The 15000-nt window shown below is 38.0% G+C and overlaps 1 protein-coding gene across 7 annotated transcripts in view; it reads right to left on the bottom strand.

Moving 5' to 3' along the window:
- Positions 1-15000, bottom strand: part of bahcc1b (BAH domain and coiled-coil containing 1b) — a 76244-nt gene that overhangs the window by 61210 nt on the left and 34 nt on the right. For all 7 annotated transcript variants that reach the window (XM_060857365.1, XM_060857381.1, XM_060857373.1 and 4 more), the window contains exons 1-2: positions 14821-15000; positions 12270-12584 (exon numbers count right to left, since the gene is read on the bottom strand). The exon at positions 14821-15000 is cut by the window's right edge and continues 34 nt beyond it. In XM_060857365.1, the coding sequence (XP_060713348.1) occupies positions 12270-12441 (172 nt within the window). In that variant the 5' untranslated portion in view covers positions 12442-12584; positions 14821-15000. The remainder of the gene's footprint in view (positions 1-12269; positions 12585-14820) is intronic.

Raw genomic sequence — 15000 nt, 5'->3', positions numbered from 1 at the left:
TGCTTTCCACAAATAAGAAAGGAGAGGACACCACATGAGGAGATGAAAAGAGAACCCCAAGATAGATGTGCTTCATTTTCCTGCCTCATGCTGTCAAATATAATGAAATAAACAAGAAAACTTTAAGCACGATCAAAGCCAGGGACTCAGAGGCAGAGGTCCATGATGTCTGGTCTCGAATCAGATTCCAAAGCAGTGATCCAGTCCATAATAATTGCAGGGGAAAAGGCTAAGCTGTTCTCAGATTTCTGATAAGGTGAAATTTCAGACAAATGAGGATTATGGATGACTTTTACTCAATGGAAAACGTTTGGGTTGGTAGTTTGCTATTCCGACCCTTAGCAAACATACATATAGTAAAAGAGTTGTGTTCCTGTCTCAGTTGGGGAGTGGCTAAATAATGAAGCCATTTCTTCTTGCCTTCAAACAAACATCATTCCATCTGTATTGCTAAAGGCTAAGAAAGTAAAAATAAACTGGAACAGAACCCTTGCAAGATAGTTAGTGTGAAAAAGGAGAACAAACTGAATTAACCACCTGCAGTCACCTTCTCCAAACCCTCTTAAGAGCTATTCACCTAATTGTTTACACATACACACCCACACTTTAAATGCAAAATCTAAACATTATTTTTGACAACTTAGATATATACTTAAATTTATGTTGGGTATGTCTAGGGTTTAAGTACATAGAAAAGAGGGGTATTGAACAAAATGTAAAATCACACCATAAGAGGAAATTAAATAGTGCCATATTCATGAATACTAGATCTCCATTTCTAGTAAAAGTAGGTTCAGCAGAGGAAGAAAATAAGAAGAGAGAGACAGTACAAAGTGATTCCAGACCAAAATGAAACATACACAACAGTGTGTTATCGCTTATCTTTTCGGAGAAATGAAGGAGAAAAGAAGAGAGATAAAAATCACCACATATCAATAATAAAGAAGAGATTAAACTGGCTAAATCGAGAAGAGAAGAGAAGAGAAGAGAAGAGAAGAGAAGAGAAGAGAAGAGAAGAGAAGAGAAGAGGTTACTCCTCCCTGTCACATATCGCCTGCATCTTTCATTAAAGCTCCATTAGGGAAGAGCAGAGCTCCTGGCACTGGGGCTGAGAGATGACTAAAGCTTCCATTCAAGCCTCACACTTGGCCTTTTTTCATCAGCTCGGACAGTCTCCATGTCCCTGCCATTCTGTGTGTCTGTGTATGTGAGTGTTTATGGGAAAGGAAGATGATGGCATGGTCTGTGAAACTCTGACTGGCCCTGTGTTGTGTCCACCACAGCTGTGTGTCAGGCTACTGACCCCCAAACAAAGCTCAGCACAGAGGAAGCCCTATCTGGCAAGCATGATAGAGGGCAGCCCGAGCCAACGCAGCCACGATGAAGCCCTGGCAATAAAGCTAGCAGGACAAAGCAAAACAACACCAGCGAGGCCTTTGATAACAACTGGTGACTGAAGCCAGTGTTGCATGACACGCACCAGTGGAGACTAACACAGCAGTCACACTGACACACACACAGGCAGCTGAAATATGCAGCCTATAACAAACACACAACCATGTACATCACATATTGTTCTTAATTAGCATAACGATTAGATTTGTTGCTGTGTGTAGAGATGATATAAAGACTGCATGTGGCCTGTATGAGAGAGAGAAAAAAGGTGGAAGAGAGTGTGTTCAGTAATGAACATGCAGGGAGTGAGTGCTGATGTCATTGGCTTTTTGGCCCTATTAAGAAGCTGGGTGCTTGGTGTCACTATTCAGCATTCCTCCTCATTAATCAGAGAGCTTTCTTTCTTTCCTCCATCTCTCTCTTTCTTAGTCTCCCCCACACAGTCTCCCTCTACCCATCTTCTCTCTCTTTCACTCTGCTGTATTTAATGTGCAGTCACTGTTTACACCCTGGACAGCGCATACAGCACTTTAATCTAGGCAGTGTGTACATGACATCAGCACTCTCGCCGGTGCATAAACCATGGCCCGTAGAATGAACACACAAACGCACACACACACACACACACACACACACACACACAGTTTCTAAATACTGCATACACAGCACACCCACATCAACTTCTCTAGACTGCTATAACAGTCTGCTCTTAAATATAGCATGGTTTATTTTGCATAATATCCCAAAGCTTTACATGTTTGATGCATATTATGGAATGCTATAAACCAGTGATTTGCCTTAGTTTTGTGATTTTATGAGCAGGGTACCTGGCATTAGAAGCACAAGCTCAACTTAGATGTTGGCACCCTCCACATACACATTCTCCAATTCGCCTGGTTACGCCTACACAGGAATAAACCACATTTGATTGTAGTACAGTGATAAATGTATTATTTTTATGGAGATGCTCTAAATGGATCGGTGATCTTCTTCCCCTCTGGCTCTTTTTTGCTCACTTTTCTACCTTGGCTACTCCCTGTCTCATTACCTGACTATAAGCTCTTCTCTTCTTCTACTTTTTTTAATCTTTCACTTCTTTTTACTTGCTCTCACCTTCCTTTTCGCTCTGAGCTGTGTTTTGGGTAGGCTGAGCACTGAGGCCTGGCTTAATCCTGCACAAACCACTATGGCACTCAGTTTGGAGTTCCATGGCCCAGAGAGGGATTACAGCAGGGAATAAGACTCCACTCCACTAACCTGCACACACTGACTCACTGAAGTCCTTCAGTTTATTATACTGAGGTTAGGATTGGAACATTTACTGCAATACTGTAAAATCATTGCATATGAGAAGTCATATGATAGTATTTTCATAACAATTGGCACGCTGTCACATTTTTCCCCATTTTAAACAGTACCAAACACTTTGCATTTAACTACAATAAAAAAATAGTTAACAATAGTAAAATTTATTAAACTCAACAGTTTGTTTGAAAGCATGAAAGCCATGCCACCCATTATAAAACAGCCGCACCCTCGGTCTTTCATCACACAATGAAGCAGAAACAAGACTACAATTGATAATGAAACTGATTTACAGTAACAAGTACAAATAGAGACAATTAAACAACAAAAGAATATTTCCCTTTTAAAAATATAAACAGACTTAAAAAAATTGTACAAGCATTACGAAAATCATGCTTTATGACATGATTGCTTAAGTGTTATGAAAAACTTCATAATAAGGTGGGGGTGGGGCTTAACGTTTTTGTTTGTTTTCAAATATGGAACATTACAATGGGACTAGTTGTACTGTGACCTGTCCTCCAAAGAAAAAGCATAACACCAAAATATTGCAGTAATTACCTTATGGTTTTAAACAAGCACAATTGTGACAGATGTTACTGCTTTGTGTCTTGCAAAAGAAAAAATGGCATAATACAAAATATTACAACCAACCAAATATATGGTCGGTTTTTCTGCAATGTAGTATGCAATACATTCTGACATGCAAACACAACACAGACAGACAAACAGGCAGACAAGCAGAAAGACAGACAAAACCTCAATACACACCCACACCCACAAACACACACACACCACCACCACACCCACACCCACACACCCACACATACACACACACACATACACACACACACAGCACGTCTGGAGTTCTACATTCCTGTTCAGTCGAACTCACAGCCATTATGTTGCCATGCTGATGCTCAGTGAACAAGTTTGTAGCTTAATTGTGTTGACTGCAATCATTACTGAGAACCTCATAAGTGCACCTGGGCCACATCAATGATCCCTACTTCAAAGCACTGATTTAAAAGTCACTGAATTGGTCAAGGTTGAGTGGGCAAAATAGTGGCCATACCAAAAGAAAACACTACCCCATAATACCTCAACCTTTTATAAACAAAATATCTGTGTGATTATCATGAAATAAAAATAATGACACATTTTCCTGCACTGTGAGAAATGATACTTAAAAACCTAAATTTAAAATCTCATTTACAATGGATAAGTTGACTGCAGTTGTTAAGCAGTCAGAAGATATTTTGTCAAAATGTGACAAAATATCTTTTTTTTTTTTTAATGAATTTGATTGGACGCCATTATTAATTGGACTTAAGACCAGTTTTACATTGAGCATGATCAATGTGACAGGGTTGTTTTTACTAAATAACCCTGTCACAGCCTGGATGAGATGCAATCACATAAGAGGAATGATACCAGTGTGACATTACAAATATATTCTTAATTGAGAAAATAAAAAGTAAAAAAAAAATACAATAAAAGAAATTAAGTGTAGGTGTGAGATGAAAGGAGAAAAACATTGGCAACAGTTTTGTTTTAATAACAGAACATGAGAATATTAGGATGTGCAGCAGTAGAGTAACAGTTGTCCCTCTCAAATTAAAGCGAGTGGCAGTAAGAGAGGGTGAGGCAGAAAGGTTATACCCCAGAGACTGATTAATACTGAATTCCTGATGCTAATCTTTGTTTTTCACTTTTTTTTTTCTTCACGGGTGTTGAAACTGACACACACTCAAGAAGCATGCCTTATGTATATTTAATGAAGGTTCTGCATTCGTTTAGCGCTTTCGTCTCACTGTGTGGCATGCCACATGCTTGCCTTCTTGTGAAGCTGTGTTGCTCCTTATACACCCTCATATACATGTACAACTACCTTTATGTGTTTTACGCTCATTAATTTGCAATTTGAAAACACTGTAAATGATGTCTCATAGGTCTGGATTTTGTTTAGTTCTTCTGTTCACAGAACAGTGATGTGATTAAAAAATAAGAGAGAGAGAGAGAGAGAGAGAGAGAGATACTAGGTGTACATGTTGCATCTTGTAGGACAGGTTAGGTTTTGGATAACAGGGCACGAAGCCTCATTGTCTGACATCATGTCTGCACCTGAGCGTGAGGTCATCACAATGCAAAAACACAAACAACTCTAAGTATTACCCTTAAAATCTTAGCAAAGTCTAACAAGCTAATCAGCAAACACACACGCACACACACACACAGCACTCTTAAGCAGGACATAAAAGGGAAACTCAGTATCACTCATGCCAATCCTTACTCACTCTCTCGAATGGAGAAAGGTGCACACAGCCCATTACTACAGCTCTCTCATCCCAAGCTTCTTAATCAAGCATGCTCTCTTTCTTCCCACTAGTACAAAAACTCTTTTAGCGTTTTGTTTCGCAGTCTGTTTAAAATGTCATTTCTCTCTTGTAATCAGACATCAAAGCCAGCTCAGAAGGCTTTTATTTTCTTAGCCAAATCCCAAAATTGTTTCTGATTTAGAGAGCTGGCCACAGGCCTAGCAGCGTTTGGAATTAATAATAGAGAGAGAGAGAGAGAGAGAGAGAGAGAGAGAGAGAGAGAAAGAGATGGTCATGTTTAAACTGGGCTGTGGTAGCTAAGTTCATCAGTGAGGTGTCAAAATAAAGTGTGTGTGTGTGTGTGTGTGTGTGTGTGTGTGTGTGTGTGTGTGTGTGCGTGTGTGTGAGTGTGTGTGTGTGTGTGTGTGTGTGTGTGCGCAAGAGAGAGAGTGAGGTGGAGAAAAAGAGGCAAGGGCTGGGACTGCTTCTAGGACCCATAGTTGTGTCACTCACACTGCATGAACTAGAATATTAAGGACAGGAATTCAGACATTAATCAGCCTTTCATTCAGTCCTGCAGAACATAAACAGAAAAAACTGTTCTGAACTGTGATTTATATTTTAAATATTCTTTCTTCTTTTTTCTTTTCAATTCAGCAAACTGTGTTGCATTCATATGAGTCTCTAGGAAGAATGATGGACTATAAAAAAATCACAGAAAAATTACCAATAAGATAAAATGTAAAAAAGGAAAAGACAAATGGTTTGGTTGTGAATTGATGGAATCAGTGATGAATGAGAAAAACTGTTTTCATGTAAAAATGTGAGCTGCCAAACAGTGGAGAGAGTGGAATGTGTGTGTGTGTGTGTGTGTGTGTGTGTGTGTGTGTGTGTGTGTGTGTGTGTGTGTGTGTATAAACAAGCTCAGAACACCCCATGCACTACCTCATTGTTGTACTGAAACCTAGGTTTAAGATCTATGGTGCATTCATGGTACCTTGAAAGTACTATTTTGCAAGTTGTAATAACATAATTTTCCACCTCTGCAGGTTTGACATACATATTGGGGGAAAAAACATCCCTACGATGGTGAGTGTTTTTGCACATAAAGCTAATAAAAAGGCTACTGTTCCCACATGTTTTCAGTTACAGATCTGAGTTACTGCTGCTACTGTTTATAATTTTGTGGACTTCAAACAATCATGCAACATTCTTTACTGAAATTGCAGTATAGCAAAATCTGCAGACAAGTAGTTAACAATAAGCTGGCAGCTAATGTCTGTGACAACGCCAATGTTGATGATTACCTTTTTAAAACAGTCAGTAGTGTGGTCACTGTTAATGATTTGACCAGGATCTTTATCTGTATATTAACCAATCTAAAGCCAATACTGCTTTATACTACTTTAAAAGTATACAAGGAGCACTTTATACTGTTCACAGTGTACACATGTTGATATGATGTTGAAATTTAGGTTTCGATGGATTTTATCAGTTGTAGGCAGGGAATTACCAGTTACTTCATTACTTCACCTCGAACACAGCATTTTTCAAGTTTGTCACACATTTGTTCATAGTAAGTGGGCTTGTATCACATACAGTATATAATACAAGGTGAGAGAGTGACATTTTTCACTCTCAGATTTGAAATTTTATGTGTGTGTGTGTGTGTGTGTTTGTGAGTGTTCGATAGTGTTCTGTAATATGTTGGGCATTTGAATCTATATTTCTCTCTTACCTATATATATATATATATATATATATATATATATATATATATATATAGAGAGAGAGAGAGAGAGAGAGAGAGAGAGAGAGAGAGAGAAATAAATACCGTACTATTAATTCATTAGAATTTACACTTTATAATGCACAGCTACAGGATAAAAATTTAGGCATAAACAATTGTAAACCCAACAGAAAAAGGAAGTGTTGAATGATGTCATGTATATTAATCTACATCGTGTATATTAATGTTTTTTGTATAATGAAAAGCCTTTGGAGGCAAAAGCAAGTTCCCTTATACATATATATGGTTACAAGAAGAGTGGGAACAGCTTGAAGTGCCTACACACACACACACACACACACACACACACACACACACACACACACTGCTCAGCTGGCAGCAACTGTGAGTGGTGAAGTAACACACCAGGCTCTGTGCTACCAGGCAGAGGTAATTGGGCCAGATTACCAACCAGGTGGAAACATTCAGTCTTCATGCTTCTTTTTTCGTATCTATCCCTCTCTTGTTTCTTTCTCTTTCCCTCCATCTATCATTATTTATTACTGTTGTCTTGGCATTCAGTTTGAGCAAATTAAAACCTTGCAACACATTTCTGGTTTATTCACTCAAAATATGGTCATAAAATTTAGACTATATATACACACAAGTTGTATTGAGCAATTCTGCACCTTTCTGTATGAATGTATGAATATCGACTTGAGGAAATCACTCTCTCATGAGATGAATTTCACGAACAATATTTTGTTTCACTTTTGCACAGTAGCTTCATTTCTTTAGAGCTCTCCCTTTAGCTGAATAAAGGAGAGACACAACAGACTGCAGAACAGATAAAGAACAAATCAAAGATCAAAAGAGAGAGAGAGAGAGAGAGAGAGAGAGAGAGAGAGAGAGAGCAAGCTCTAAGCCGACTCATGCCTGAGCAGAGCACTAATTTAAACTACAAGCCTTGTGAAAGCCTGAGGGCTGCAGGCCACTCTCCATCACCCATAGCACGGCTGAGTAGCGCTGCTGGACAGCGGAGGAGGAGGACGAGTGCATAAGGACGAGTGCAGCAACACAGCAGACGACCTGCAGGATCAGTCAGATAGGATCCAGGCCCAGTGGGAAGAGCATAGAGAAATGGAGAGTAAGCCAAGCAGGGCTCAACTCTTCTTCTATGAAAACATAAATGTCAGTCACAGTATATCCCCCTTCAATAAAATAAACATTCGGGGCTGTGGGTGCATGTGAATATGTGTGAGGTGAGGAGAGAGAGAGAGAGAGAGAGAGAGAGAGAGAGAGAGAGAGAGAGAGAGAGAGAGAGAGAGAGAGAGAGAGAGAGAGAGAAATGGTGCTTCTTAATTTAGAGTGAACCTTGAAGTTCACTGCTGTGTTTGTTGCATCTATGTGCAGCCCAAAGTACTCCCGAACTATAGTTCACACACAAACACACACACACACATACACACACAAGCACACAGGTCCTCAAAGAGCATCCCAGAAAGCTCTTCTCATTGATTTCCTGAAATATGCAGGGTCTTTTAAGCATTCCTCCCACCAACCATGTTTCTGCTCTCTAGGGAGGTATGTGTGCATGTGTGTAAAAAAAAAAAAAGAGAGAAGAATGCAAAGAAAGAGTGCAAATGACAGAGTGAAAGGCAAAGCAAGACCGTGACTTTTAGCATGTTCTGCTTATTTATAATTATTACACAGCATAAATCTTCTATTCTTGCATGTAGGTGAATGCATTTCTATGGCTGGCAAAGCAGGGGTTCATGAACTTGGTTTTCTTTAATCAGCAAGGGAATAAAACTAAATAATGCCACATGTGCTTTTTTCTTTTCTTTTTAATAACACACAATATGTACTAGTAACCGAATAAGGAATGAATGTAGTTTTTTCTAAATTAAGTGATTTTTTTTTTACTACTGAATTCCATGTGAAGTAACACAGACCTAAAAATATTATCTACTGAATAATAAAGGTGTTGTAAACAATAAAATTAAAGAAAGATAACGTAAAGCATTTAAGGTAATAAAAACAGATATTTTATCATTTTTAGTTAACAGTGGGATTTTTATTATTGTTATTTAGTTGTTTTATTTATTTTAATGTAAATAGATTTGGTCTTTGCGACGAGTCTGTGGTGAAGTCTGGCCAACAAGCGCGCGCACATACACGCATACACACGCACGCACGCACCCACACACTCAAACACTCACACAAGCGAGAGGGAGAGAGTGAGAGTGAGAGAGAGAGAGAGAGAGAGAGAGAGAGAGAGAGAGAGAGAGAGAGAGAGAGAGAGAAAATGCACCTGTACTACATGAGCTAGCGTCAGCCTTTGAACAGACTTTTCGCACATCTGCTGAGGAAATGGAGCAGAGGAAATATGGGTAAGGGAGAAAAAGGAGAAAATATTAGCAAAGGATCCCCCTGTACGTATTACCAAGCAACATTTGATCAGCACGTAATCCAAGCTGTTGTAGCGATGCAACCATTTCAGCGAGTGGATGTGGTGTTAAAAATGGATTCAAGAATTCAGGAGTATAAAAGAATACAACGAACCGACACAGAGCGCAAAACTCTACTTAAAAACGCACAAGTAAAACAAACATTTGCTCGAGAGTGCTTATAAATGAGATGGCCTACTTTCGTGGAGTTTGTTCTGTTCGTTTTATTTTACGACTCTGGATGAGTTAATTATACGGAGTTATTTGCGCGGGGCAAACAGAAATAGTGTGTGAGAAGCCTAAGAGAAGAGGTTAGGAAAAGCCTAGTGCGCAAGAACTGCTGCACATATACCTCCTGATTACTTACTGTGCTTAATAGTACACCTATAGGCAGGCATACTGTATACGATGTACTGTGTAAGAAGCGTGTTGTGTGTAGTATGTGTTTTATGTAGCCTTATAGACGCGTTAAAGACCATAAAGCCTTACTATTGGTGATTCAGGTTTGTCGGCTGGAAATCTGCGCTGCGTCATGTACGTATTAGTTTTGTTACTCTTGACGTGTAAAAACTCAAACCTGGTTTGATATCCACTCTGAAATCATGTGTTCATTTTCTAAAGAGCGTCATTTCCAAAGAAATTAAATTAGCGTATTCCAAAGCATCGGATAAGCGGTAGAAAATGAGTGAGTGAGTATTCCAGAGCAAAATTCTCAACATGGACAAAACGTAAGAGAGGTCAAAATGACATGGATATTAATATTATTTGTATTGGAAATTACAGGTTTACTTAATAATAATTCCTGACTTAGGGACGTGCCAATGACCGACATATTAAAAAGCAGAACTGTGGAACAAAATCAGCCTGGTCCATTTAAGTCTAGTTTTATGCCTCTGGGTTGTCAACTTCTAAAAATAAGGTGAGTAAAGCTAATATTGACAGATAATGGTGCGGTGGAAAACATGTCATGAATTTACAAACCGCGCTTTTTGTCTTGCTCGGTAAGCTTCTCTCTCTCTCTCTCTCTCTCTCTCTCTCTCTCTATATATATATATATATATATATATATATATATATATATGTGTGTGTGCGTGTGTGTGTGTGTGTGTGTGTGTGTGTGTGTGTGTTTTTAGATATATATATATATATATATATATATATATATATATATATATATATATATATATATATATATATATATATAGTATCTGTGTGTGTGTGTATGTAGGTCTACCAAACCAAAGTGTTTTGTTAGGTTGTTAGGCAAGCTCATGGATCACCCGAAATGTAGCTGCAACAGTCACTTCCGCAACATCTTAAACCAATTACAGCCATGTTTGCATAATCACTAGAGTCAAGTATTTACATTCACATTAGAGTGACCAAGACGCAATTAGTCCGGCAAAATGAACACAGACGAAAACCAAGCGCAAAAGAATGCAATATAAAAACCAATCAACACAAAGTCCGAGGAGGAGAAGTGCGTCTCTCATTAGGGAACAAGATAAAACTTTACCCGATCAGGCTACTTTCATTGTCCACTCTGGGAAACATTTCATACGCTCACACACCTACTAAACATTTTACTAAATTTGATACTTGATCAGGTGGCTTAAACCTAACGACTAAAACAACATTAATAATAACAACAAAAATAGTAACAACAACTGAACTGGAAGCTCACGACCAGAGCTGTAAGAAAACACGCCTGGTGTCAAACATTAAGTGGAATTTTTAAAATCAGATAATATTCCGAATTATACACATATGAGACTAAGGTTTTAATACAGGAGGTAGAAATTGAAACTTTTTTCGCTCTGGTTTATATATGGTTATATGGTTATATGGTTTATAGTTCAGAGAAGGAACCCTATGTGAGTTTAGCATTGTCTATAACACAAGGATACTTATTAGACCTAAACACAAATTCAAAAAGAACACTGATCAAATAAATTAAGAAGACCATAAACGTGATTCTGGGATCAATTACACGTTTAGTCTACCGCATATTCACTAAAGAGAAGCAGCGTAAACTTCACGCCAATCTGAAAATGCTTTAGTGCGTAATATCTTCACTAGAAGTGACATGGTTTTACAATGCAAGCTTGTAGTCGGTCCCAAACATAAAGGCGTTCCTCATTCAAAACAAAAACATAAGTCTGGACATTACACGTGATTAATATTTGATGTGAATTAACTCGTGGCCATAATTTATATGAATGCATGCGACAAATTTATACCCCATCAGAATGCAAAACGAGATGCGATGCAACCGTGTGCGCAAAGAAGTCGGAGTCATACGGCACAGCCACTTGTTAAATCTAATGCATGCACTGTCAAGCCATTCGCACCCCGTCACATCAGCGCTCAATATAGAAACCGGATTTTCTAGCATTACAGTACCCTCTATTAACAAATCACACACACACACACACACACACACACACACACACACACACACACACACACACACACAAAAGCGCGCGAGCTGACCCTAATCCTGGACACAGTAAAATACAACACACACGCCGTTATTAGATGACGTGGGTGTGATACAAAAAGTAGCATTCCTTTAAACAAAGAAAGTACAATTCCCTTTAAGACTAAACTCTTTCATATTCTATACAGAACAGCTGAATAGAAAATATAGAGCATTTTTTAAATAAGATACTACACTAGAATATTACAGTGACGTCTAACTTTCTAAAAGTTTAAGCTCTGCCAGAAACACACACACACACACACACACAGACACACACACACACTCGCGCACTTCATACAGCCAATGTCAGACACTAATTAGTTCAATAAAATGTTACAGTACCGTCTAGAAGTGGTACATAAAGTTCTTAGCCGTGCACAGTAACCTAATTTCCAAGAGGACGGTAGTCTAAGCATATGCTGACCAAGTAATTTCCCTTTCCAATAAATAACACGTATGTGCCGCAATAGCCTACTGCTCACAGGTGCGGTGACTGTGCCGACTGCACGCAGAAACATTCAACGTACAATAAAGCCAAGAATGTGTATAAACGCTCAACAGATCAAGAAGGAAGGCAGCGAAACACGTACCTGATTGTGGAGGTATGGGGATGTGTGAGGGATAATATTTCCCGGGTTGGAAGGCAGCGGGGTGTTGCACGGCCGCGTGGCCGGCTGCAGTGATCCGAGAGGTGGCGCGGTGAGCCAGCGGGCCTCGCTCTGTGAGCAGCGGCGGAGGAGGGCCGAACTCCCGGCCTTCCATTCCAAAACAGCAGATAAATCCGAAATCCAAAGGGCGCAAGCCAAACCGACGCTATAATCCCGTTAGGAGTTTCGTTTAGGCCTTGCATTCAGCACCGTGTTGGATTTGACGCCCAAAAGCAGCCTATGTCCCAGTCATATTTTCTGGAAAAAAAAATTAAACAAAATAAAAAATACAATTCTCAGTACGAATAAGAATAAAAATGGGGCACGGGTTTGAATAAAAACACGCGTAGTGTTATTGTTCCCGAACAGCGTAAGACAAATGCAGTCTAGTGTTTGAACTATATTACTGTATACCAGTCTAGCTATAAATGCAAGTGCTTATAGATACATGCTTAAACATACTAGTTTATTTAAAAAAAAAAATATTTTTTTGCAGAGCTAAAGCAGGTAGAAACCAGCACAAATTTACCCAGAAAAGTTTGTACAACACAAACACAAAGCGGATTAGAAGAAATTTTGCAATATAATATACTGGCTACGGGGCGTATTTATTATCATTATTATTTTATTATTATTACTATTATTACATATTAAAATAGTTTTATTTTAATATTTGAAGTATAACAATTGTTCTCAAATAACTAAGATTTAAGCCTGTTTACTCTGCATTGTTTCAATTTTCAACAAATCTAAATGACGCACAATTAGTGAAACCTTGTTATTGTAAAATGTCTTTTTTTTTTTTTTTTTTTTTTTTTACATTTTAATAGATTACATTTCTGCTCCTGGTTGTGTAAATTCTAATTTGAGCTTTTCTCATTCTGTCTTCTATATCTGGGCCAAACGATTAGGCCTCACCATCATCACCTTTGGCCCCAAATCCCAGACTTCACTCAAACCTCTTGTATTAACATGTAAATTACAAGATAGCACATCAGCAATAGATTCTGAATGATCGTAAATCCAATCAAGAATAAGAAATACAATTGAGTTTAATTTCCAGCGTGGCTAGCATCTCTCCAAAAAGTATAAATCTTTCAATTCTCATGGTGTGTGACTTTAAGTATATGAATACATGTCATTAATAAATAAATAAATAAATAAATAAATAAATAAATAAATAAATAAATAAATAAATAAAATCTCAAGCACTCTGGTATAATGAATTCAGTGGCGAACTTTCTTTTATAACAACACCCTAGATAAAAGCATCAGAGAACATGTGATTGATCGCATATCACACATCATCATTCTAAATTAAAATGAAAAAATGTATGCACGCGTTCAAAACGTAGGCGAAAAGGCAAGTGACGCACACGTCTAGTAGTTAGTAGTTATCTCACTTATTGCAGTTGTACTATAAACTGCACCTCGATGGCGAGTGACTAGAAACATATCACAAATACACGCGTCCACATCAATGATAAGTTCAGCAGTTTCCAATTTTATACACAGTGAAGAACGAAATGTACAGGACCAACATACCCTAATGAAAGCTTATAAAAGCGAGTCTTAAATAGAAAGCAGCATTTTAAGCTTGCACTGCCAGTGAAATACTGTATATGTGTAATGTGAAGCAGAGGACTTCAGTCTTTCTCTATGACAATGCATACTAATTCATTTTGTGGTGTCACCGCAATGACGGGTTTTAAGGCTTAACATTGCATTTTTATTAAACTATACAGCAATGGCACTGTATGGCTTTGGAGGACATTGATTTTTGGGGGGCTTTTGACCCTTTTTTGGACGTCTGTTGAAATCTGATTGAAAACAATGTAGCTGTACAGTAAGACACGAGCAATGTGTCGAGATCTTAATCAACACACTGGCAATATCTGAGTTGGTGGTATTTTTAATATTTTCACATAAAAATAGATATCAGGGAAAGGAATATTCGATAGAACACTCAAGTTTACATGCTGCGATTCTGCAACAACCACAAGGTACAAAAATATCTATAAGTTAATGTTTGCACTTGGCAGCTTACAGTACATGCGTTTAAAAGGATATGGATGTATACATTAAATACGTTAAATGAAATGCTGCAAAAAAATATCAGTTCGGTTTAAAATTCAGTCGGTTTGCAGTAATTTATTATTAAAGAGCGGAGTTCCCTTCGATATTGTAAATCAAACTCGTTGGAGTGTGCAAACAGAATTGGCATCAGGCGTTAATAATAATCCACACGCCACAGTTGTTGCTGTTATTATTATTATTATTATTATTATTATTATTATTATTATTATTATTATTATTATTGATTTTAAGCACCCACTTAGAGCAGTAAATTAATAGCTTGTACACATTTCTCAATCACCCATCAGTGCGTCAGTATTACAGCCTGGCTAATTCTGCATAACACCAGATGTTCTGCGAAAAACAAATGTTTATTATCACGCACATATACTGTATACAATATAAATGAATTACTTACTGGTAAGTTATTCCTTGCATAACAATAAATGGTTAAAAACATAGTGTAAAAAAATAGGCAAAAGACAGCAGATGCAGAATAAAAAAACGACATGTGGAAATGGTTACATCCTAGCCTGGTAACTGCATTGTGTGCTGTTAGAGTTCGGAGACACACCGCACTATAGAGCTTCCACTGAAG

Source organism: Tachysurus vachellii, chromosome 2, assembly GCF_030014155.1.
Source record: "Tachysurus vachellii isolate PV-2020 chromosome 2, HZAU_Pvac_v1, whole genome shotgun sequence".
Lineage (NCBI taxonomy): Eukaryota > Metazoa > Chordata > Actinopteri > Siluriformes > Bagridae > Tachysurus > Tachysurus vachellii.
This window is presented reverse-complemented; position numbering and strand designations above follow the sequence as displayed.